General features: G+C 37.9%; 1 protein-coding gene across 19 annotated transcripts in view; it reads right to left on the reverse strand.

Moving 5' to 3' along the window:
* Positions 1 to 25916, reverse strand: part of ATG10 (autophagy related 10) — a 404709-nt gene that overhangs the window by 35547 nt on the left and 343246 nt on the right. The window contains exon 6 of one of the 19 annotated variants that reach the window (XM_078067099.1): positions 1286 to 1432. The exons of 16 other annotated variants lie outside the window; for them this stretch is intronic. In XM_078067099.1, the coding sequence (XP_077923225.1) occupies positions 1286 to 1432 (147 nt within the window). Of the gene's footprint in view, positions 1 to 1285; positions 1433 to 14156; positions 15331 to 17467; positions 18381 to 25916 lie in introns of those variants that run through there. 2 more of the 19 variants (XM_036067312.2, XM_078067095.1) reach the window with 2 other exon arrangements.

Consider the following 25916-nt stretch of genomic DNA (forward strand, 5'->3'; position numbering starts at 1 on the left):
TCTAGGGGCGCCTGGGTGGCTCAGTTGGTTAGGCGACTGCCTTCGGCTCAGGTCATGATCCTGGAGTCCCAGGATCGAGTCCCACATCGGGCTCCCTGCTCAGCAGGGAGTCTGCTTCTCCCTCTGACCCTCCCCCCTCTCATGTGCTCTCTCTCATTCTCTCTCAAATAAATAAATAAAATCTTTAAAAAAAAAAAAAAATATGAGTGTATCTCTACATAAGGATAATGTTATTTGTTATTTGAGCTTATGTTCTATACTAACCACATATTAGTACCAAATTTGCTGACATCATTAATGGAGACGATGTTCATTGTCAACTTGAGATAAGATCATTAACAACACTAATAGCTAATATTTATTGTGTGGTTGCATACTACATGCTAGGAATTATCCTAAATATTTTATATTTATGATTTTATTTAATCCATGTAACAACTCCATGAAGTACTGTTACCATTTTACAGATGAGGCAACTGAGGCATAGAGAGGCTCAGCACCTCACTCCAGGCTTCACAACTAGTTTGGAGAAGCCAGCATTTGAATCCAAGCAGTTTGGCTTGTTCTTAATCATTATGTTTGTTATACTACCTCTCATTTATTTAGTTCTACTCTAAAACTGGGAAGTAGAGGCAACACTAACTGCACCCTGTCTTGCCATGTCCGGGGAAAAAGGGTGCCAGACATTTATCCTGACTCCAAACACATGGTGTTCAATGGGTTGGCCCGTAGATAAGTGTCTAATGTTAATAATGCTGAGTTTTCCTCCAAGGAAACTTTATCTTCACAACAAAACATGTTCCATGCAATTGTTTGTATTACTGACTTTGTGATGACCAACAATTTGTCTGACTAGATGGTTCCAGCTAAAACAAGCACAAAATCACCAGGAACGCTTCTGTTCTTTTTGTAACACTGGGGAGAGGGTCCTAGGCAAACCACCACAGACATTTTCTCTGATAGCTTCTGCTTCTGTAGCGTAAGAAGAAATGCACTAATCAGTATCACATTTTGGTCTACTTCGAGCATGACCTTTAATGCAACTCTGATACAAGCTTCTCCGTTTACACATTTACTAAAAGACCAGCAAAACCTTTATTTGGTGACTATTTTGACTGGAGTGCAAAGTCAGGGCTTCAGACTTGGAATTCATGCTGAATTTGCTACTCTGCACTCAAGGGCGATTGGCCTTCGGTATGGCCTCTATGTTCTTCGAGCATGTATCAGTCTGAATCATCTATTTGACACTTAGTATTTACTTGCTGCTATCATTAATTTTACTTACTTGTTTCTGTATTCTTGCATGTCTGCCTCTTACATTGTCAGCATCAGGTTCTTGAACCATCTCTACATTGTGGATTTGGAGTCCAAACAAATGGCCTAAATGGCCTAACGTTGCCTTGGCTCTGATTTCTCTGACTGTTGGAAAAACCTCCAAGTAAACAGACACTAAGACAAGTGGCAATATCAAGACAAGTTACCTGGGCTGTGATCATCTGACATCTGGGTGTTTTCTAAATTATTACTGAACTTGGCACCTGATCTTCAGGTTTTTTGAAACTCTATCAGATCATTTCATGTCAGTGAACATTTATTAGCCCTTAGCTAGGCAAAAGTTATGCACTGCTTATGCATGCTACACAAATAAAAACAAAATATAGCCACTGCAGTGGAAGAGGTTGCAATTAAGTAGGAACCATATATCTTTGAACAATTTCCAGTTGGTATTCTAAATAGGGAAATGCAGAGGCATCATAAGGGCTTGCCATGAAAACTCAGAAAGGATCACCAGGCCAAGTGGGAAAGCGTTCCAGACGGAGGGCAGCAAAGGCCTGGGGCTGTGAAACAGCCTGTTGTAGAGAGGGCCACAGAAAGATGGAGAACAGGAGAGAAAGAAGTTATGTGTGTTGGGGGAAAGTTGGATCACGTATTTTCTCAACTGGCAACCCCCGGCAATGGCTTCACCAATTTTTACACATTTTCCCTCCTAATATTTCCCTGCAACATCATTTCCCTCCTAATATTATTACTTCCCCATCCCTATTATTATTGGCTCACTACAGCAGTCTTCTAATAAGAAATACAGGGGCTCTAGCACTTCAAAAGAAGTTCGAGAATCACCACGTAGATGCTGAAAGAACAAGCCTTCCATGATAGATCCTCTGTTCACCTGTTCTGCTCCATCTCTGACTCTTTCCCCTGCCCTGGGCACCACCATTAAGGACTGAGTGGAGCCTGTTCCTGGTCATGGTTTTGGGACCCTGCACTCACTGCTTGCTTCCTTTTACCCCCGCTTCCCTGTGTGTGTGACTCACAAACTATTCAGCTCCAGCTAGGAGGCCTTTGCCCCTTCTCCCAGACAGGAAAACTGCACTTGCTCCTCACCCAGCTCTTTACACACTTTCATGATGACTCTTATCCTACTGTTTTGCAATTGCTTGTTTGCAGATTTGTCTCTCCACCAGAATACAAGTTCTTTGAGGGCAAGGACTATGTGCTGTGTCCTAACCCCAGCACTAACCACAGTTCCTTGCTCGTAATAGGTGTTCATTTAATATTTGTGAATGAAAGAAAGAGAAAACAGTGAATTACTGCCACTCTCTCCCCAGATTCTAATATTAAACCTGGAAGTAATAAAACGTGTAGATCAAATTGTATGGTTAAAATCAGCTGTTTAGAAGTAATGTTCCCAGGGCACCTGGGTGGCTCAGTCGTTAAGCATCTGCCTTCGGCTCAGGTCATGATCCCAGGGTCCTGGGATCGAGCCCCACATCGGGCTCCCTGCTCAGAGGGAAGCCTGCTTCTCCCTCTCCCGCTCCCCCTGCTTGTGTTCCCTCTCGCTGTGTCTCTCTCTGTCAAATAATTAAATAAAATCTTAAAAAAAAAAAAAAAAAAGAAGTAACGTTCCCATGTGAAGCAAGCTTTCTCTGTGTGGCCAGGTGGATGCTAGCTAATAGTGACTGTTGCCCAGCAGTCCTCCCTGGATGGTGCACCGAACTGTGTTAGGCTGCTAGCCTGACTCCCTCAGTAACAGAAGCCTCAGTGAAGGTAGCTGGTGAAAATCTCTTCACTATCTACAATGCCACAGTTAATCAGAGGGAATTATTTGGATTACAAGACCATTACATGCCAAGACTATGTCTCTATGTAGGACCTAGTAAACAGTCAGTGCCTATTAAGTGTTGACTATTAATACAGTCTTTTCACTATAAAATAAGACAATCAGTGGAACCACCATCCTAGCATGCTAATTAATTCTGTGTGAAAAGAAATGCTAATCTCCATTTTAAAACATCAATCATGGAAAATAAACTGAAATGTGACCAGATTTTAAAATGCTACTTGTTCTAAAATCAGATGTAAATGAGAGCTTCCAGGATTCTGTAAGAGGCGATTATATGGTGCTAAGAAACTCCATTTAAACTCAATCTTCTAGGAAACTTTAAAATACTTTTTCCAGTTTGAAACTGTTCCCTAATATCATCCTATATATGCTGCTTTCCTTGTCTAAGAAGCTTTGCTCTATAAAAATTTCTCCCAATTTCTAAGTGAAATATTACAGGATTTCCCAGAAGCATTAGCGACGGTTCCTTAGCAACTGTTGATATGTCTCAAAACAACCTGAGACAATCTTCTCTGAGACATATAGTCTCTCCCTCTCTCTGCTAACAGAATTCCACAATATGGCACAAAAGATTCGTGTGGCTAAAAATAGCTGCCGACACACATTTTTAAAGTTGACGGAGTCTTAATGATTTAAGTCTTCCATATCACAGCTTGGGATAGGCGCACCTCAACAACAGTATATCAAAGGGTTCTGTGCAGAGAGATTTTAGAATCTTTTTCTTTTTTAATCACACCATTAACACTCTTGACATTTCAGAAATAATGTTTATCGATTTTGGTGTTAGCACTCCCATAAATTAAGTGATGTAATGGATGGAATTATTATGGTACTATAAAGAACGTGTCATTCAGATTGTTAACTACATATTAGAAAAAGCACACACTCTGGATTCATGTAAAAATAGCCCCAGATCTGGATAGTAAATAGAAGATGAAGGAAACTGACATATTCCAATGATTGATGGGTTTATCTCCACCATTCCCTCCTGGCTGTTGTACCAAAAACAACTGGATTTGTTTAATAAAAGCAAGCTATAATAGCAATGATCATTCTGCACGCACACACACACACACACACACATTCACACATGCCATCCAAAGATAAAAATAAGACACATAAATTCAAGGTTATTCACCCCAAAGAAGTCAGTATAATGAAAAGTATTAGGAAGGGAGAAAAAAGCATTTAGAACCAGTAGCAGAAAAGAACCACATGGTACAGAAAGCAAAAACGGCCACTAATAATCTGTGGGCTATAAGCTTCCACAAGCAATTTGCATCTTTCACTAGAAGAAGAAAGTCAGAGTCTAGCCAAAATCTGTGATGATGGTTCTGGAGTGGAGGGAGATAAAGACGAAAATGGTAAAATCACTGTGTAATGGGCAGATTGAAAGAATTCATCTGTGTGTGTGTGTGTGTGTGTGTGTGTGTGAAATATATAGGATTCACACCTCATAGGGTTATTATGAGGAGTAAACAAAGTAATGCACATAAAAAATAACATAGTGCCTGGTATACAACAAGTGCCTAACAAACGTTAGTTGTGATCATCATCATCATCACCAGCACCATTTTTCCATTTTATATAGGAGGACACTGAGTTTCCAAGGAAGTTAAGTAACTTACTCAAGGTCACACAGCTATCAAGGAACTAGGCAGAGGCTGATGTCTGCCTAATTGCAAAGCCCATGACCTTTTCAACTTCACTACAGGTCTAAGCATTCTTACAGAAGTCAAGCATTTTGCTTCTAGGAAATGGGTTGCAAAAAAAAAAAAAGTGTGTAAACTGCCGCTATTATCTTCATTCTTATAGTTGTAAACTCAAATCTATTGAAAACTCTTAATAGTGTGAGTTTTATTGGCTAGGCATATTAGAATAATCTACTGCTAGACTAAGACATTTCCTGATCATAGGTTAAGTATCTAGAAGTGGCTTTCGCTGAAGTGTTGCCCATCTGTCATTGATCTCCCATTCTATACATATCCAATTAGCATTCTTGAAGTCACACAAGTTGCTGAGTGACTAATTCGATTGTGTTATTTCAAAACAATAATATTACTGTGGATATAATGAATAATTTTACCATACAAGAACATCAAAATCCATTCATTCAAGGGTCCATTAAATAAGTCCAAATATAAATTAATAATATGCGTCTGTGTTCTAGTTTGAATATACAGAAAGAAAAGTACTTGAAAATAAAAGGGCAGAAGATTTATTTTTAGTCCAGGATATACTGAAGAGTTAATAGTCCTAAGCCAGTGTGGCTCAGGGCCAGAGCAAAATTCACTAATTTGAATCTCTTTTTGTTGCCCTTCCTCTTTGCTCTCAAACAGACAAGCTAATAAGCAGTGAGGACATATCTAGGAACTACAGAATATTTCTGCAGTTTCTATTTTCTAAATCATCAAGCTGTTCTTTAGTTTTATAGAGCAGTTTTTCAATTGTTGAGGATCTTTCTGCAGAAAGGCAATTTGATTTCTATCCTTGGCTTTTCGATTTTACATTCCATCATCACTAAACATTGATTAAGCTTGCTGCAATACACTCCCTTCTATTTGGGTCTTTGAATACTCAGAAAGTCATTATTTATTACAATGTAACAATCTGGAAATATTTTTAAAATATGCTTAATGCAGGTGCTTCATTTATCAGTGTTAACCTTTGTTTTTCTGTTTCAGGAAGAAATGAACGGATGTTTCTTAACAAATATGACACATCTAATTCTAATTTTTTTTAAAGGATATATAAAAATTAAAATTCTTTTTCTGAGAATATCATCATTAAAAAAAAAAAAAACCCAGGTCTGGTAGGCAGCTTTCTAAAATGGCTCAATAATTCTTATCTCCTGGTATTCATTCCCTTGTGCAATCTCCTCTCCCCGCATGTGGGCTGGACCTCATTACTTGCTTCTAATGAGTAGAATATGGCCAAAGTGATGAGATGTCACTTCCATGATGAGGCTACAAAAGGCTGTGGCTTCTACAATACTAGCTGTTTCTCTCTTGCCGATGCTCTCTTGTCCTCTCACTTCCTCAGTCTGATGGAGCACACTGCCATGTTGGAAGATGCTCTATGGAGAGACTCATATGGCAGGGAACAAAATGAGGCCACGTCCAACAGCCAATGAGGAACTGAGTCCTGTCAACAATCATGTAAGTGAGCCAGAAAGTGGATCCTTTCCAGTTGAACCTTGACATGACTGCAGCGCAGTGAGAAACCGAGGGCCAGAGGACCCAGCTAAGCCACGCCTGTTTTCCTTACCCACAGAAACTGGAAGATAATAAATGTTTAGGGCACTAAATTTGCAGGTAATCTGTTATACAGCAATAAATAACAAATAAAAGCTCTAAAATGCATAATGTCATCATTCATACTATTTAGTAAATATTTATAAGAGCCTCTCATATGCCAGGCACTTGGCTAGATTCTAGGAATGCTGTGGAGAATGGAATACATGTGGTCCTTGTCCTCTGGGCCCAGGAGAAGACTGCCCTGTATGTCCTTCCCTGATGGGCACTTTGCATTTGGGTCTCCACAGGAACTTTGATGAATGTTTACTGCACGTGATGAGAGAGGCCCTTGGCCTCAGAGATACACTCTCCCGCAGAAGGCCGTTGGTAAGCTATAGCCTGGTCCAAACAATTATCCCCTGCTCCGAGGGGCTGACAGTCTTCTTCTTAGGCACAACAAGAGCTCTGAATTTGCAGGTAGTGACGCTTTATTACTCAGACTCTTTTACACATGAAGGGTAAGAACAAGCCTTGAATAAATTTTTCTCATATTAAAAAAAAAACTTATCCCATTAGTCTAATCATAATAGTAATTATAATTGGAACCCAATTATAATTGTTGCAACAACAATGCAACTTCAAATCTTTCATAAATGAGTAGTCTTCATCTGCTTCTACTAAATTATTCCTATCAGGCTTACAAAATATCATACATTTAGCTCATTGTCATGCCTATGTTTTTTGTTCTATTCTTACCTGTCAAAAAACTCAACTATATTCCATTGCCTTCAGATTTTATGGCACATTCTTTTGGTGGTAAATCTGTATTCCTGAAGATCAATTACATTTTTAGAAACATCTCAAGTCATTCATATTTAAATATCTGTAGATTATGAAGTAGTGTTCAAAGATTACCACATGCAAGTCCATAGGTATGAGCAGACGTTTCACTCTTCTAGCTTCTGGAAGCACAAGTAGGCCAAGGAGTAGTTTAGGAAGTACACAGAAGTGACAGTGAAGCAGAACCTCATAATCAAACTGTGAAATCAACCCCAAATGTTTGGGATCAATTTTTTTTCAAAAGTTACCTTAAAAGACAGTATCCAAGGTCCAAAGTAGAGAGAACACAACTCTGGTTTGAATAATTCATAAGAACATGTCAACATAAAAGAGAGAATTAGCAGAGATCAGAGAAAATGGAAGTCAGAGAGCAGACTTTGGCAGTGTTCATGTAGCACCATCCAGGACAGAGAATTCTAGCAGGATTAATCCATGAGCTAAGCACTGGATTTAATGGTGACCACAAAAGATATGGATCCTGCTGTCACAAACTACATTTTAGTAGGGTAGATGACAGACAAAGTTACTAGTCTAACTAGCAGGAATATGCATCATGGAGTTGGCCACACCAGGCTAGATGTTGCCTTTAAAATCATCCTTGCTGTGCTTCTAGGCTCACTGGCTAACACTGTCATTATAAGATGGCTTCCAATAATCTTCCTCAATGCTGATCAGCTAACATGAGCTTTCACCTTCATTTGGCATGGTTATAAATTAATACACAGACATTCTAAGTTTTCCCTATTAGTCACTTAACTGGTTAGCATTCTCTGAGTTTTGTCCAAAGAGCTGAAGGAAGGTGGTGGCCAGAGGGAAAAAGGTCACCAAGGAAGACTGGGAGAAGCACTTAGAAGGGAAGGGAGAGATGCAAAGTCAAAACCATGGTCAGGAGGAACCAAACTCTGAGCCTGGAAGATGAGAACTTGTTTCAAGTCCAAAGGAAAAGTATGAAACAGAAATTGGAGAGTGAGAAGCAAATTCAATGTCTTTTGAGTTAAGATAAGTTACAAATGGAATAAAGCCAAGGAATAAATAAAGGCAAAAAGTTCAGGACTAAGTGAAATCAAATATGTCACTAGTTATGGTTTGTTTGCTGGCCTGAGAAACTGAGAGAATAGTGGAATCATTTACTGAAAGGAAAAAGGGTTGATGAGGGAAGGAGTGGACTGGGGAGGAGGAACATCAATCCTATTTGGGCCACTTTAGGTTTGAGATGCCATCAAACTACCACAAAGACTGTTTAAATAAATTAGTCTGGCCTGCACAGGAATCCCTGCGCTAAAGACTGAACTTGAGTCGCTAGCATATAAAAGATATTCAAAGACATAGAACTGGATAAAACCACTTAGGAAGAGAATGCGGACACAGAAGTTCTCCTAAGCCCTGGGGCACTCTAGCACTGGCAGGTCTAACACAGGATTCACTCTAGAAGTGGGACTGCTGGGTCAAAGGGCATATAAAATTAGTAATTTTTCTAGATATTGTCCAATTGATGTCCCCTGAAGTTGTACTTACTTACTCCCAATGGCACAGTATGAAAATATCCTTTCTTCCCATACTCGTCTCAGTACTATGTGTTTTCAAACTTTTATATCTTTGCTAATATGGTAGGTTAAAAAACGACATGTCAGTATAGTTGTAATTTTCATTCTTCTTTGTATGAGTAGGCTTGAATATCTTTTCAAATATAAGATGCTTGTTTGTACCTGTCTATGAACTTTCTGTTCATAATCCCTGAAGGGCAAGTTTTTCAAGATAGGTGATAATAAGGGTGCTTATATAGCAATGGGAAGGACCTCATGGCAGGAAGACATGATGATGTAAGAGAGGAAGGGCGTTACCGTGGGAGTCACATCCCTGAGAAGGAAGAGAATCCAGGACACAAGGCAGGGGCTATAGTTGGAAAGGGGCAGGTCCACTTTCCCCCACAGTAACAGTAATATAAGTGGAGTATCTGGGTACAGATGTTGGTAGGCTTGAGGATTCATGCTAAGAAAATGAGGTGGCTCTCTCCTGATTATGTTTATTCTCACTATGAGGTACAGTGGGTGCAGGGAAGAGGAGCTTGAGTCATGAGAGGAAAAGGTGTGAAATAGGGGAGAAGGAAAGTGAATATACTAGAGAAATGGTATCAAATGACCTGGCCATCTTGTGTGTCCTTTTCAGATTTGTGGTCATCAATTTGAAGTGGGCTTCAACAATATGGCTGTGTGACTTTTTTTTCCCCAGAGATGTTCAATTGCTTGGAGATGGGCACAACAAGAGAGAGATGTAGGATATTAAAGGGTTTGGAAGAGAATGACTACTGACCTGGGTCATAGAGCCTACACCCGCTATAGAGAGGTGTGAGAATGTTGAGGTACAGAGGTGGTGAGTGTAAAAAGCAAAGGGGTAAATGGACTGAAGGACTCAGTGCAGCTGGGAATTGCTGGAGTGGGAATACAGGAGTATGGGAATAAGAGGCAGTCCTTGAGAGATCAGGATGGTGGGTGGTGAAACAGCCCTGGCCACAAGGTGCTAACAGATTTCCTACAAGGCTGAAGGGGGCATGAGCCTCACATGGCAGTTAGAGATGTTCAGGAAAGAGAAGGCTGCAGGGGAAGAGAGAGCCAGATTCAGTTAAAGACAGTAACTGAAAGGAACGGTCAGTGGAATGGCTGAGAATAACTGAAACTTTCTCCCCCATGGAAGAGGAATTCCAGACAGCACAGTGAAAAGTATGGCATAGAGGGAGAAGTGGGAAACATAGTTGGGGAACAGAAAGGCCAGGACAGAATGAGTCTGAGGATCCAGGAGAGAATGAGTCTGAGGATCCAGGAGAAGTTAGATGAGTGGAGGCCATTACATCATGGGTAGAGAATGATCCAGAATCTGTAGGTTATATATAAGAAATAATAAAATCCTAATACACTGTAAGATATAGAGAAATGAGGCAGTTTCCATAAATGAACACTATATAATGATCCACAGAATAGTAAATTCCTAGCAGATAATATTGCAACTGGTTCCCTTTGGACTTAAGATTTTAGAATCCCATTGTGCACTATGGAAAGAAGCTGGTTCGATGTTTTACAACTGGAAGCTATTGTGCTGAAATTAAAACCTGGAAGTTTTCTTTATGATGATAAGCCTCCTTATCTCTATAGGAGAAATTTTAAGTTCTAATTAAACTTCTAAATTAACCTGAATGGAAGCCCAGCTCATTTAATAGAATCCTAGAATTTCAAATTATATGGAAACTTAGATGTCATCTAGTTCAACCAATCCATCCTAAAGAAAAAAAGAGGAAAAAAAAAAGTTTACATTGACCCTCCCCTCCTCCAAACTCTCCAACTTTCTCAGCACATAATCCTTTAACTTTTGTCCTGACTAAAATCTAACAGCCCCTTAAGACTCTCTTTTCCTTGCAATCCTCTCAAATAGAAACTCAGTGCTGGGATGGGGGGAATCCTTCCCACTGCCAATTCCAAACAGCCCCTGCCTAACCTTCATCAAAAACCCCAAACAAGTTCCATGTCCAGCATGGTTCCAACTAGGAACTAGACAGGTTGGAAAAAAATTTAACATCTGTTAGAAGGCATCCAAGAGTTACAAAAACATGAGATGTAAAAAAATGACAAAGAATCAAGAGGAGAAGGAAGCCCAGCAAAGTGAAGCTGGAATTTGGAACGGCCTTTTGCCTTTTTGACTGCTGATTCTGAAAGTTCAGAGTCCACCAAGGAAGAGGGCCCCTGGTAAACACATTTAGATTTACATTGGATTGGATTTAGAAGGACTAAACTTCAAAAGTAAGGGTACTGGAAACAGTTCAGTCCTTACAGCAACTGAAGTCCAGCTTCGAAACATCTCAATCCTTAACTGGATCAATATGATCAGAAATTGCTAGTGCCCTAAGCTAGCTGCCTGCCTGAAGCAGAAATAAATCCTCCCTGGAGAAAAATAACATTTCACAGAGCCTTAGATTATCTCTCTAAGTTTTATACACACAACATCTGGATCCTAATAAAAAGAAGCTATTAAATATGTAGATAGATGAAAAGATTTCACCAAAACCCAAGAGAAAAAACAGACAATAGAAATAACCCCATGATTCAGATAAAGAATTTTGCAGACATGGACTTCAAACTTCTATTAATATATTCAGGACAAGCTTGAGCATTTTAGTAGAAAACTGGACTTTTTTTAATGAACTAAATTAAAACGCTAGACCCGAAAATACGATAACTCAAATTTAGATCTCAATGAAAGGCTTTCATAGCGTATTTACACAGATGAAACTGGAAGATAGGTCAGGGAAAAAAATCAGAATGAAGCATAGAAAAACAAAAAGGAAAAGGAAAAGAGCATGACAGACATATGATATACGATAAAGAGGTCTAAATACCTGTAATTAGAGTCACCGAGAGAGTATAGAGAGCCTGGGGCAGAAGCAATATATTTAAAGAGGAAATGGCCACAAATTTTCAAAAACCAATGGAAAACATCAAGCCACACATTCAAAGAGAACCATGAATCTAAAGGAGGATAAAGACTAGAAAATACACATAAAATGGCTAAAAACAAACAAACAAAAAAACACACAAAAAGTTAATCTTGAAAGCAGCCAGAGAAAAAACTGACTATCTTCGAAGAAGCCACAATAAGACTGATAGCTAGACAGTAAGACATCTATAGAAGAAATCATATATTTTATTAAAAACCTTCCCATAAAGGAAACTCCAGACCCAGATGCTTCATTGATTAATTTTCCCAGACATTTAAAGAAGAAATAACATGAATATAACATAAACTCCTCCAGAGAATAGAAAAAAAAAAAAGATTCTTTCCCAACCCATCTTATGGAGGTAATGTATCCTTGAGATCTGAAACTGAAAAAAAAGAAAAAAAAAGAAAAATTATAGGCGAACTTCTCTTATGAATATGAATGAAAATGTCCTAAGCAAAATATTGGCAAACAAAATCCAGCAATATAGTGAGGGGAAGTATTTTAAAACCAAATTGGATTTTCCCCAAGAATGTAAGGTTAATTTAACATTCGAAAATCAATGTAATTTACCATATTAAGAGAGTAAAAGAGAAGTCATTTATCATCTCAAAAGATGCAGATAAAGCATTGAATTAAAAAAATCAACATCTCAAAAACACTGAGTAAACTAGGAATAGGAGGAAACTTCCTCAATCACATAAAGAATACCTACAATAAAACCTAATGTAAGTCTCATACTTAAAGTATTGAAAGATTTCCCTTTAAATTGGGAATGAAATGCCCATATCACTTCTATTCAACAACATACTGGAGGCCATAGACAAAGCAAGAAGCTAAGAAAATTCAATAAAAGATATGGCAGAGCTATAAGTAGAATACTATAAAATGATATTAAAGGCAAAAATTTAACTAAATTAAAGGAGGGATATACCATATTCAAATTGGAAGAGTCAATACTGTAAAAATTCCTACTAACTCCAAGTTGATCTCAGATCTAATTTAATACCAAAGTCCCAGGATGAGCTTGTGGAAATTGATAAGCTGCTTATAAAATTTAAATGAAAATGAAGAGTCAAGAACAGCTAAGATAAAGAAGAATAAAATTAGGCAATTTCCTCCACTGGATATCAAGACTTACTATAAACCTACAGTAATAAAGATAGTGTGATACTGACAAAAAGACAACTGAATAAACAGAGAATCCAGAAACAGACCTGTCCATATGTGGAAATTTAATATGCAACACAAGCGACAGAGCAATGTGGAAAGGACAATCTTCTTGATAAATAGTGCTGTGCCACCAACTGGATATTTATATGGACAAAAAATGAAATTTGACCTATACCTCATACCACAAACAAAAACCAGTTCCCAGTGGCTCACAGAAATAATCTGAAAGGTGAAATAATAAAGCATCTAGGTAACACAGCTGCCCAACAGCATAATTAACAGCCACATGTGACTATTTAAATTTACTAAAATTTAATAAAATTTAAAATCCAGTTCCTCAGTCACACTAGCCACATTCCCAGGGCTCAAGAGCTAAATGTGTCTAATGACTATTGCACTGGACAGCACAGATATAAACATCTGTATTTTTAGACAAATTTCTGTTGAACAGAACTGGACATAGACTACCTTCATGACCTTGGGGTAGACAATTATCTCAGTCTACAAAAAGCACAAACCATGAAAAGAGTCATAAATTAGACTACATTAAAACGAAAACTTCTGATTATCAAAAGACACTAGCAAGGAAATCAGAAATCAGGCTACCATGTGGGAGAAGCTATCTGCTACACATACCTCCACCAAACTCATACCCAAAATATACAAAAAATTCCTACAAGTCAAGAAGAGAAAGACAACCCAATAGGAAAAAAAGAATGGCAATATATCTGAACAGGCACTTCACAAAAGAACGTATCAACCTCATTAATTATCAGGGAAATCAAATTTAAAGCACAATGAAATACTAAAACACATCCACCAGAATGGTTAAATTTTAAAAGAACAACAATGTCAAACAGTGGTCAGAAGATAGAGCAACCAAAATTCCTGTGCTGCTGACAGGAGTGTTTATTGATACAAGAGCTTTGGAAAACTGGTATTACCTATTAAAGTTGAACATATTCATACTCTATGACCCAGCAATTCTATTCTGGTATATATGTAAGAGAAGTATATACGTATATGTATCAAAAGACATGATCAGAATGATCATAGCTAAAACTTAGGGGGAGGGTCACATGTCTATTGACAGTAGAAAGATGAGTAAATTGTGTTGTAGTCATACAATGAAATAGTGTACTATACAGCAATAAAAATCAATAAATTCCTGCTATATGAAACAATATGGATGAATCTCGTGAACATGATATTGTGCTTCAGTAACCAGAATTAAAAGAATACAGTACATGGTATATGATTCCATTTACATAAAGTTCAAAAAACAGGCAAAACTAATACAAGGTTTTAGAAATCAGACAATGGCTTTATTTATGGAAAAGGGAAAGAAAGTGATGGGAAGCAGGCATGAGGTGGGGGCTTCTGAGATTTCAGAAATGTATTTCTTGACTGAATGGTGGCTACAGAAGTAGAATCACTACATGAAAATTAATATCTGCATATGTCAAATTTGTATACTTTTGTTAATATATGTTGTACTTCCATAAGAGAATGTTAAAAAAATCAGCTCATTTAATGTACATGCCATCAGATTCTAATACCTTCTACCTCCTTCTCATTGCTGTTATCTATTGATCTAGCATCTAAAATTTTAGCATTTGATTCAGTCTTCCCTTCTACCGCAAGTGCCCCTATCATCTAAGGTGACTCTATATCCACGTGAATGACCCATGCAACACTCTGGTCTCTCTTTCTTGAATTCCACTTCAGCTAAGCACTCCAACAGTCTCACTGAGGAACTTATCAACATCAAGAGTCACTCCCCCCTCTAAAACCATTGTCAGACCAAAACATCTATATTTTCAGATCTCTTAGAAGATTCCCAAGACTTTAGTTCTTTAATCTCATGGGAACCTCTGGTCCACATTTTCCATAAGCTCACCTCCTTTCTTCCTATTTAAACTTAGATTCTATTCTTAGTCATTTCAATCACTTTCTTACCAATATTCTCAATTTCCTTACCTACTATCTCTCCATTTTAGCACCTGGCAAAATCCCACCTTTGGCTGATTCTTTTGCATTTGCACCCAGGTTGCTGAGCACTGCTGGAGAAGATCATATAACTTGGCTTGCCTCAAGTGGACCCTCCATGCCGCCTCCTTGACCTGACATATTTCTCTAGTCTACTCTTCCATCCCCCATGGAAGGAAGTCAAATCTTCTCCATTCTTTCTAAAGCTATGAAATCCCTCTCTGTCAGCAGATGAGTTTGCTTCCAACTTCACAGAAAATATAGAAACCATAAAATATCCTTTTCTTGCCAAACTAAAAATACATCTGAATCCATAACCATATCTTGTTCTTTATAACTTCTGTTAAAAAGGAAGAGTCGTCTCTTGTCCCTCCATCACCCCCAGCTTTTCTGGGACTTTGTTCCTTCAATTCTCTTCTTCCTATATCTTCCCTCTCCGTTGGCTCTTTCCTATCAGTTTTTAAAATATCCAAGTCCTTTCCATCCTAGAGAAAAAAAAAATCAACTACAGTGAAAAATAAAATCCTCCTTCCCCTCCATTTTTCTCTCCAAGAATCATCCTATCTTCCTCCCCAGTTAATGACAAGAATATTAATTTTGTGTCGACTTCCTCATCCCCCTTTCAGGCATCACACCACAACAGTTTGTTTACTCACCATAGCTACACCAACGAACTGGTTGTGGCGGACCCAATGGGCACACTTCAGTTTTTCTTACCTGGCTTTTCTGCACACTCAGTATGTCCACAGTGCTGAAACCCACTCCTCCCTAGGCTCCAGGGCCTCAACACCTCCCGCGTTTCCTCCTGTACTTCTACCTACCTTTTCTTAGGGCCTTTCATAGACAGTCTTCTGCTTACCTCTTAAGTGATAGAATGCTTCAGAATTCTTTTTTTTTTTTTTAAAGATTTTATTTATTTATTTGACAGAGAGCGAGAGAGTGAACACAAGCAGGGGGAGTGGGAGAGGGAGAAGCAGGCTTCCCGCCGAGCAGGGAGCCCAACGTGGGGCTCGATCCCAACACCCTGAGATCATGACCTGAGCCGAAGGCAGACGCTTAACGACTGACCCACCCAGGCACCCCCAGAATTCTCTTTTAGGCCATTTTCTCTTTTCATTTTATATATGTTTGGATGACCTCATCTACTCCCATGGCTTCAGTTACTATTTATTGCTGATAACTTCCAAATCCACATTTCTAGTTCTGGCATGTCTCATGAGATTCAGAGACATGACACTTGGATGTCTTGCATGCTCTGTTCTCTAAACTCAGGATCTTTTTTTTTTTTTTAAAGATTTATTTATTTGACGGAGAGAGACACAGCGAAAGAGGGAACACAAGCAGGGGGAGTGGGAGAGGGAGAAACAGGCTTCTCACTGAACAGGGAGCCCAGTGTGGGGCTCCATCCCAGGACCCCGGGACCTGAGCCGAAGGCAGACGCCTAACAACTGAGCCACACAGGTGCCCCTAAACTTAGGATCTTGAAAACCGAACTCATCCCATTCCTCCTTTGTGAGTGGTATCATCCATCACCCACATTCCCCAGCACTGTAATTCCACCTCCTAAAGAGAGTTTCTCTTTATCTCTAGTATCATCCTTTATTTCTACATGCCTCCACCCCAATCTAGGCCATCATCATATTTTTCTTGGGTGACTTCTTCTTGCTCTTTACTGGCCTCCTTCCTCTACTCCTGTTGCCTTCCAATCATCTCCTTACTAGAGCCAGAGAAGGCAACTGCTTGTTTAAACATTTGTCTTATCATTAAATTATAAGACTCATAAGAATAGAGACCATGTCAATCTTGCTAACCTATCAATTACTATAGTATCCAGTACCGACTAAGATTCAAGAAATATTTGTGAAAGAGATAAGTAAATTGGTTATCAGTGAGTTCCTCTAATATGGAAATAATGTAGAAATAGCCCTAAAGACTTCATACAGATGCCACATTTGTTTTTATTCTCCACTGTACCCCAGAGTCTAGCACAAGTCTGACCCACATTTGTTGAATCAATGAATGGGAATAAAAATAAAATATGAGATATTAGCGTGCTTTGCAAAATGACATATAAAGTGCTATACGGGGGCGCTTGGGTGGCTCAGTTGGTTAAGTGTCCAACTCTTGATTTCAGCTCAGGTCATGATCTCAGGCTGTGCGATCAAGTGCCACATCACGCTCTGTGCTGTGTGTGGAGACTGCTTAAGATTCTCTCTCTCCCTCTGCCCCTTGCCCCCCCTCCAATAAATAAAATAAATAAATAAAGCTATATAAATAAAGTGCTATCAATAAACATAAAGTGCTAACATGCAAAGAATAAAGCAGTACCATTTCTCATAGAGAAAAGAACTTGCCAGTTTACAACTGCCACCTCGACCCTGCTACTGTTCTCCCTATTCCCTTCCCTGCTTTACTTTTCCCCATAGCAGACTATGTAATTTACTTATTTAGTTTATTGGTATCTTCCCCACTAGAATGTAAGTTCCACTAGAGCAGTAATTTATACCTGTTCTGTTATGGAACACATATGAGGTGCTCAATGAATATTATGAATTTTTTATTTTTTTTAAGATTTTATTTATTTATTTGACAGAGAGAGACACAGCGAGAGAGGGAACACAAGCAGGGGGAGTGGGAGAGGGAGAAGCAGGCTTCCCGCCAAGCAGGGAGCCCGATGTGGGGCTCAATCCCAGGACCCTGGGATCGTGACCTGAGCCGAAGGCAGACGCTTAACGACTGAGCCACCCAGGCGCCCCGAATATTATGAAATTAACTGTATCTGGGACTGTGCTAGATATGTTAAATATTTTATCTTATTAATCTTTAAAATAACACTCTAGCTAAATCCCTTTATCTCTATTTTAGAGATTTTAAAAAAGAGTCTCATAGAAGTTACATCATTCCTTAAGATGTACAGGAATACTCCAGGAAGAAACCAAAAGGTAAGACAAACAGAAGCACAAATAAGATGTACAAAAAAATTGATATGTATCAGTCATTACAATAAAAGTTAACAGATTAAACTCTCTGGTTTAAAGACAAAAATTTTTGGCTTTCTAAAGCACAGCAAAATAGGAAAAAATATGTACAGTCCTTAAACATAAGAACACTATAGTTCCGGTGCCAGTCAAGATGCAGTAAGCTCACTAAGCCTATGTCTCTCATTGATTAAAACTAAAAAACCAAAATTTAAAAAGCAGCTATCCTAGGACTCTGAAAACTTACAATAGTAGCAGATTGGAAAGAGCAGCAAACTTGAAGAAAAACTTCCATGGGAGTAAGTTCCCTGGTTTTTCTTCTTCTCTCTCCTAGCTTTGACCCAAGGGTTGTCCCACTGTGGAATTGTGTAAGAAGCATAGACAACAAAAACATTGGGATAAACCCCTCTTTGGCCAGACAACCAGGAAAAGGGCTCTCTGTGAGTTGAAGAAGATTGGGGGAGGGAGATCCTCTGATGTTTTCTTTCCCTCTTTTTCTCTCTCATAGTCCTGCCCCAAAGGTGGTCCCAGTCATGGACCTGAACTGCAGTGGCAGCCTAAAACTTGGAGAAAAACAAACAATAAAAAGAAAAAATCTGTTTCTGGTTAGAGCAACTGGGAAAAGGAGACACTGTGATTTGAAGACTGTGGAGGAATACACGTTTGTTTTTCTTCTCTCTTTTCTCTTGCTGCTTTGTCTCAACGGTGGTCCCAGTCACATGGAACTACATGCACAGCAAGAGGCTAAAACTCCAAGAGAAGCTCTGTCTTTCCAGGCAGAAGACCAGGAAAAGGAGCCTCTAATACCCAGAAAGCATGGGAGAAGTCCTGGGGCATAGACAGCTGGAGAAACGGATCCCCTAAATCTGTACACAAACAGATACACATCCCAGGCTCTCCCCTAAGCTGTGCATGGCCAGGACAGATCCAAACCATCCTAGCAAAAACTGTGAGAACTGAACTGAAATTTAAAATATTACTCAAGTCTCAGAGTAGTGCCTGAGAAGTGCATGCAAAGGAGAGATGCAAAGCAGCATAGCAAATGCTTAGAAAATTAAACTGACATTGGAAACACCACTCAGAGAAGATGAGACAGAACTTGGAGACTGAACCTCAGTTGGCTGATAGCCTGCTAAGAAAAACAAACAAAATCAACATTCTCTTCAGAATTTTAACAGGACTCAGAATTTCATGACCTAATAGTCAAATGACCGGGATATTAATTTAAAATTACTTGACGAACCAAGAACCAGGAAAATTTGACCAATTCTCAAGGGAAAAGACAGATGACAATCTCAGAATGTCCCAAATATTGGATTATTACATGAAGACATTAAAGCAGCTATTGTAAACATGCTGTAGGAGGTAAAGGTAAGCACTCTTAAAATGAATGGAAAAATAGAAGTTCTCCACAGATACGAATAAAAAAATAATCAAGCGGAAACTTTGAAAAATACAATATCTGAAATGAGAAATTCAGAGGATGGGCTCTCTGGCAGAATGAAGATGACAAAGGAAAAAGTTAGAAAACCTGAATATAGACGAATACAAACTACCCAATCTGAAGAAGGGAGGGAAAAAAAAGATTTAAAAAACTGTGGGACTCTATAAAAGGGTCCAAGACTATTCATATCCCCAGAAAAACACCAAGAAAACAACCTACAGATTAATATCTCTCATGAAAATAAATACAAAAATCCTCAACAAAACATTAGCAAATTGAAGCCAAAAATATATATATAAAGAATAATATATCATGACTAAGTGGAATTTATCCCTGGATTGCAGGCTTGGGCCAATATTTGAAAATTAACCAATGTAACTCACCATATTAATGTACTAAAGAAAACAATCTTATGACCAATCTTCTAAGATCAGGGAAAAGGCAAAGGTGTTGTCTTGTATTAATCAAGGTTCTCCAGAGAAACAGAACCAACAGGATGTATGGGTGTGTGTAGTTGTGTGTGCATGTGTGTGTTTAGATAAGTAGGTAGGTAGGTAGATAGATAGATGATAGATAGATAGATAGATAGATAGATAGATAGATAGATAGACAAAGAAAAATTTATTTTAAGGAATTGGCTCACATGAGGCATATGCAGGGAAGGCTATCAGCCTGGAGACCCATGGAAGAGTATTTAGAATTCAAAAGCAGTTTGCTGGCAGAATTTCTTCTTGCTTGTGGAAGCGAGTCTTTTTCTATTAAGGCCTTCAACTGATGGAATGTGGCACATGCACATTATGGAGGGTAACCTGCTTTACTCAAAGTTTACTGATTTGTATGAGAACTTCATCTAAAAAATACCATCACAGAAATATCTAGAATAATGTTTGACAAATCTCTGAGCACCATGGCCCAGTCAAGTTGACATATAAAATTAGCCATCACAGCTCTCCTCACGCCTATTCAACATTATTCTGGAAGTCTTAGCCAGTGTAATATGGCAAGAGAAAGGAGAAAAAAGCATACAGGTTAAAAAGGAAAAAAATAAAACTGTCTTTTTTCACAGGTGACACAATTATCAACATAGAAAAACCCCAAAACTATGACAAAGCTCCTAGAACTAATAAGTGAATTTAGCAAGGTCTCGAGATAAATGGCCAATATATAAAAATTAATTGTATTTCTATTTCTATATAATAACAAGAACAGTGGAATTTGAAATTTAAAAAATACCAATTATAATAGCATTAAACCCTGAAATATTTAGGTAAGAATTTAAGAAATACACATAGGATCTATATGCTTAAAACTATAAAAAACACTGATGAAAGAAAGCAAAAAAGACATACAAAAATAGAGAGTTAAACATTTTCACACATTGGAAGACTTATTATTATTAAGATGCCGTTTCTCCCCAAATTGATCTACACAGATCAGACAGAATTCCAATTAAAATTCCAAATCTTGTGGATATTGACAAACTGGTTCTAAAATTTATATGGAAAGGCAAAGGAATAGCTGACAGAATTTCAAAAAAGAAGAATAATGTCAAGAGACTTACACTCTGAATTTAAGACTTAATATAAAGCTACAATAAGCACGGCAGTGTGGTATTGGTGAAAGGACAGAAAAATAGATCAATGGAAAAGAAAAGAAAGTCTAAAAATAGATCCACTCATATATGGCCAATTGATTTTTGACAAAGGTACAAGGTAACTCCATCAAAAAAGAATAATCTCTCAACAAATTGTGGCGGACCAACTGGACATCCACATGCAAAAAAATAAATAAATAAACCTGAACCCATGCTCATACCTTACACAAAAATTAACTCAAAATGGATCACAGATATGTGTAAAAACTAAAGCTTTAAAATATCTAGGAAAAAGTCTTTGGGATCCTGGGCTAGGCAAAGAGTTATTTGATAGAATACTAAAAGTACAGTACAAAATTATTTTTTGATAAACTGGACTTCCTATTATTTAAAAACTTTTGCTCTTTGAGCAACACTACTAAAAGAATCAAAGGAGAAGCCACACACTGGGAAAAAGTGTTTGTACATCACATATCTGGTAAAAGACTTGAATCTACAATATGTAAAGAACTGTCAAAATCCAATATTGAGAATATAAAGCATCCAATTAAAAAATAGGCAAAAGATTTGAAAAGATATTTCACCAAAAAAAATACAGGAATGTGAAACAAGCACATCAAAAAGATACTCAATGCCATCAGTCATCAAGTAAATGCAAAATAAAACCACACTGTGATATTATTCTACACTAATTGATACGGTTAAAATAAATTTAAAAACTGACCATATCAAGTGCTAGTGAGGATGTGGAACAAGTGGAAAGTTCAGAAATTGCTGGTGAAATGCAAAATGGTTCAGATAGTTCAGAAAACAGTCTAGTGTTTTTTAAAAAATACTTACCATATAGACTAATAATCTTACTCCTAAGTATCCAAGAGAAATGAAAAGTATATCAACAAACAAACCATGTTAATGAATATTTATAGCAGTGTTACTCTTTGTAAAAGAATTATTATTGAAGTATAGTTGACATACAGTAGTGTTATTTTTTTTTTTTAAGATTTCATTTATTTATTTGAGAGAGAGAGAGAGAGCAAGAGAGCACAAGCAAGGTGAAGGGCAGAGGGAGAAGCAGCTTCCCCACTGAGCAGGGAGCCCGATGTGGGACTCCATCCCAGGACCCTGGGATCATGACCTAAGCCGAAGGCAGATGCTTAACCAACTGCACCACCCAGGCGGCCCAGTAGTGTTATTCTTAACTGACAAAAAGTGAAAACAACCCAAGGTCCTTCAGCTGGTAAATGAATAAACAAAATGTTGTACTTTCATATAATGGAATACTATTCAGCAATACAAAGTTAAAACTATCAATATATACCTCAACATGAATGAACTTCAAAGTTGTGCTAAGTGAAAGAAACCAGACTCGAAACCCTATACAGTATCAAAAACTAATGATGTAATGTATGGTGATTAACATAACATAATAAAAAAATATATGAAAAAAAAAAAAAACCCTATACAGTAAGTAGTCCCTTCCTCTTATCTGGGGGATACATTCCAACATCCCCAGGAGATGCCTGAAACCAAAGATAGTATCAAACTCTATATATGTTATGTTTTTTTCCAGTATGTACACACCAATTATAAAGGTTAATTTATAAATTAGGCAGAATAAGAGATTAATAACAAAAATTAATAATAAAATAAAACAATTATAACAATATACTACAAAAATGTGTGAATGTGATCTCAAAGTATATTTTTGTACTGTACTTATCCTTACTGTTTTTTTAGTATAGTTGACACACAATGTTAGTTTCAGGTGTACCACATAGTGATTTGACAAGTTTATACACTATGCTATGCTTACCACAAGTGTAGCTACCATCTGTCCCCATACAAGCCTTTTACAGTGTCAGTGACTATATACCCTATGCTGTGCCTTGTATTCCCATGACTTATTCATTCTTTAAGTGGGAGCCTGTATCTCCCTCTCCCCTTCACCCATTTTGCCCGTCACCTCTCCCCACCTTCCACTCCAGCAACCATCAATTTGTTCTTTGTATTTACAGATCTGATTCTGCTTTTTGTTTCTTCTTTTTTTTTTTTTTTAGATTCCACATATGAGTGATATCATACAGTGCTGGGGAAAACTGGATAGCTACATGTAAAAGAAGGAAAGTGGACCACTTTCTAAGATCACACACAAAAATTCAACATCGATTAAAGATCTAAATGTGAGACCTGAAACTAAAAATCCTAGAAGAGAACACAGGAAGTAATTTCTCTGACATTGTCAGTAGCAACTTCTTTCTAGATATGTCTCCTCAGGCAACAGAAACAAAAGCAAAAATAAACCACTGGGACTACATCAAAATAAAAAGCTTTTGCACAGCAAAGGAAACTATGAACAAAACAAAAAGGCAACCTACTGAAGGGAAGATATTTGCAAATGCTATATCCTATAAGCAGTTAATATCTAAAATATACAATGAATTGGGGCACCTGGGTGGCTCAATCAGTTAAGCATCCAACTCTCGATTTCAGCTCAGGTCATGATCTCAGGGTCACGAGATCGAGCCCTGTGTCAGACTCCACACGGGGCATGGAGTCTGCCTGAGATTCTCTCTCTCCCTCTCCCTCTGCCCCTCCCCCCCACTCATGCTAAATAAATAAGTAAATAAATAAACAAAATCTTAAATTAAATAAATTATACAAAGAATTTATGCAACTCAACACCCCAAAAAAACAATCGATTAAAAATGGGTAGAGGATCTGAATAGACATTTTTCCAAAGAAGACATACAGATGGTCAACAGACACATGTAAAGATGCTCAACACACTAATCATCAGGGAAATACAAATCAAAACCACAATGAGATATCACCTCACACCTGTCAGAATGGCTAAAATCAAAAAGACAAGAAACAACAAGTGTTGGTAAGGATGTGGAGAAAACGGAACCCTCATGTACTGCTGATAGAAATGCAAGCTGGTGCAACCACTATGAAAACAATACAGAGGTTCCTTAGAAAATTCATAATAGAAACATCACCCTTCTGATGATGATGCGAGTTGATAAAATGCCTATGCGATAAGATGAACTGAGGTGAATGACATAGGCATTGTGATGTAGTATCAGGTTACTACTGACTTTCTGAGGTTCTGTCAGAAGGAAGATCATTTGCTTCCAGATCATGGTTTACCACTGATAACTGAAACCTTAGAAAGCAAAACTGTGGATAAAGGGGACTACTGAAGGGGCGCCTGGGTGGCTCAGTCATTAAGCGTCTGCCTTCGGCTCAGGTCATGATCCCAGGGTCCTGGGATCGAGCCCCACATCAGGCTCCCTGCTCAGTGGGGAGTCTGCTTCTCCCTCTCCCACTCCCCCTGCTTGTGTTCCCTCTCTTGCTGTATCTCTCTGTCAAATAAATAAAATCTTTAAAAAAAAAAGGAGGGAGGGGACTACTGTATATTGTATAAATCTACATATGACATTTTGGGAAAGGCAAAACATAGGCAGAGAGAACAAGGGTTGGGGTGGGAGAAAGTGTTGACTACCCAGAGAGGCACCTGGGAGTCTGGGGTGGGTGAAGAAACTGCTCAGTATCCTGATTGTGGCAAGAGTTACACAACTCTATGAGTAGGTCAATACTCACAAAACTGTACACCAAAAAAGGTCAATTTTACTATATGACATTTTTAAAATAATGTTCTATTTACCAGGAAAAAAATAAACCAGAGAAAGATGAATAATTAAAAGTAGAGAAAGATCTATGAAATACTACCCATAAGAAAGTTGGTATAGCTACATTAATGTCAGGCAAAATAATCTTTGGGCAATTTGCCCAAAGACATACAGCTTGTAAGGAGCAGATCCAGCGTTTAGTCCACCTCTTTCTTGCTATAAAGTCTATGCTCTTTTTATTATATCTTAATGACTCAGATTCTAGTTATTAAGACTTAGGAAATTTATTAATTAAAAAGAAAAGTTTGAGGCGCGCCTGGGTGGCTCAGTTGGTTAAACATCTGTCTTCGGCTCAGGTCATGATCCCAGGGTCCTGGGATGGAGCCCAGAGTCTGGCTCGCTGCTCAGAGTGGGGCCTGCTTCTCTCTCTCTCCCTACCCCCCACCCCACCCCCCTCTCGTGCTCGTGCTCTCTCTCTCTCTCTCTCTCTCTCTTTATCTCAAATAAATAAATAAAATCTTTAAAAAAAAAAATAAAGTTTAAGACAATCCCTCACAAGCACAAAAATTTCACCATGAAATAAATGCAGTTTTCATATTTTGAGAAAAATCAGTAAATATTTTCCAGAAAAATGTTTACTTAACTAATATTGGTGAGACTGTTTTTGTTTGACTTGGAGATTTTTTACCTTGTTTTCTTTTCATGATAATAGAAACAATCCATCACTCCCACCCAAAATTTCAAAATTTTTACTAAATTCTCTTTTTAAAAAAATCAATTTTTTTTCTGAAATTGACTTCTAAAAAATAAATTATATAAGACCGATGAATCACTGGCCTCTACCTCTGAAACTAAGAATACATTATATGTTAATTAATTGAATTTAAATTTTAAAAATGGTGAAAAAATTTTTTTAAATTAACAAAAAAAATCAGTATTAGCATTTAGATTTGAATCTGCCCCCCCTCAGCTGAGATAAATGATCAAAGGAACCTGCCTGGTTTTAACTGAAACATCTGCAGGAAAAAGTAGGGGAAATGAGCTATATAATGTATCCATGTGAGAGGTGAATGTGCATATGTACCTGAAAATGTTTAAGGCACATCACACTCCTTAAAGGTAAATCATCATATTAAGTAACACTTGCACTAACAAAATTAGGATGTTCAGTCTTCAGAACAGTCAATGTGAAAAGTCATGCAAAACAGCAATTAAATAAAGTTTAAGCAAGTCCCCAAATCCCAAGAACCTATTCTAGTACTGTTCCCTTCTGGGATTTTGTTTTCAATTAAAATACAATAGCTGCCTGTCCTTAGAATATTGCAAAATGAGAGCAATAACCTCTCAGACCACGGATTCAGGTTGTGGAATCTCTGCTTTTGAAAGTGAGTTTAACATTGAGGTCAAAACTACAGAAAACATG

This window comes from Halichoerus grypus, chromosome 2 (genome assembly GCF_964656455.1).
Source record: "Halichoerus grypus chromosome 2, mHalGry1.hap1.1, whole genome shotgun sequence".
Lineage (NCBI taxonomy): Eukaryota > Metazoa > Chordata > Mammalia > Carnivora > Phocidae > Halichoerus > Halichoerus grypus.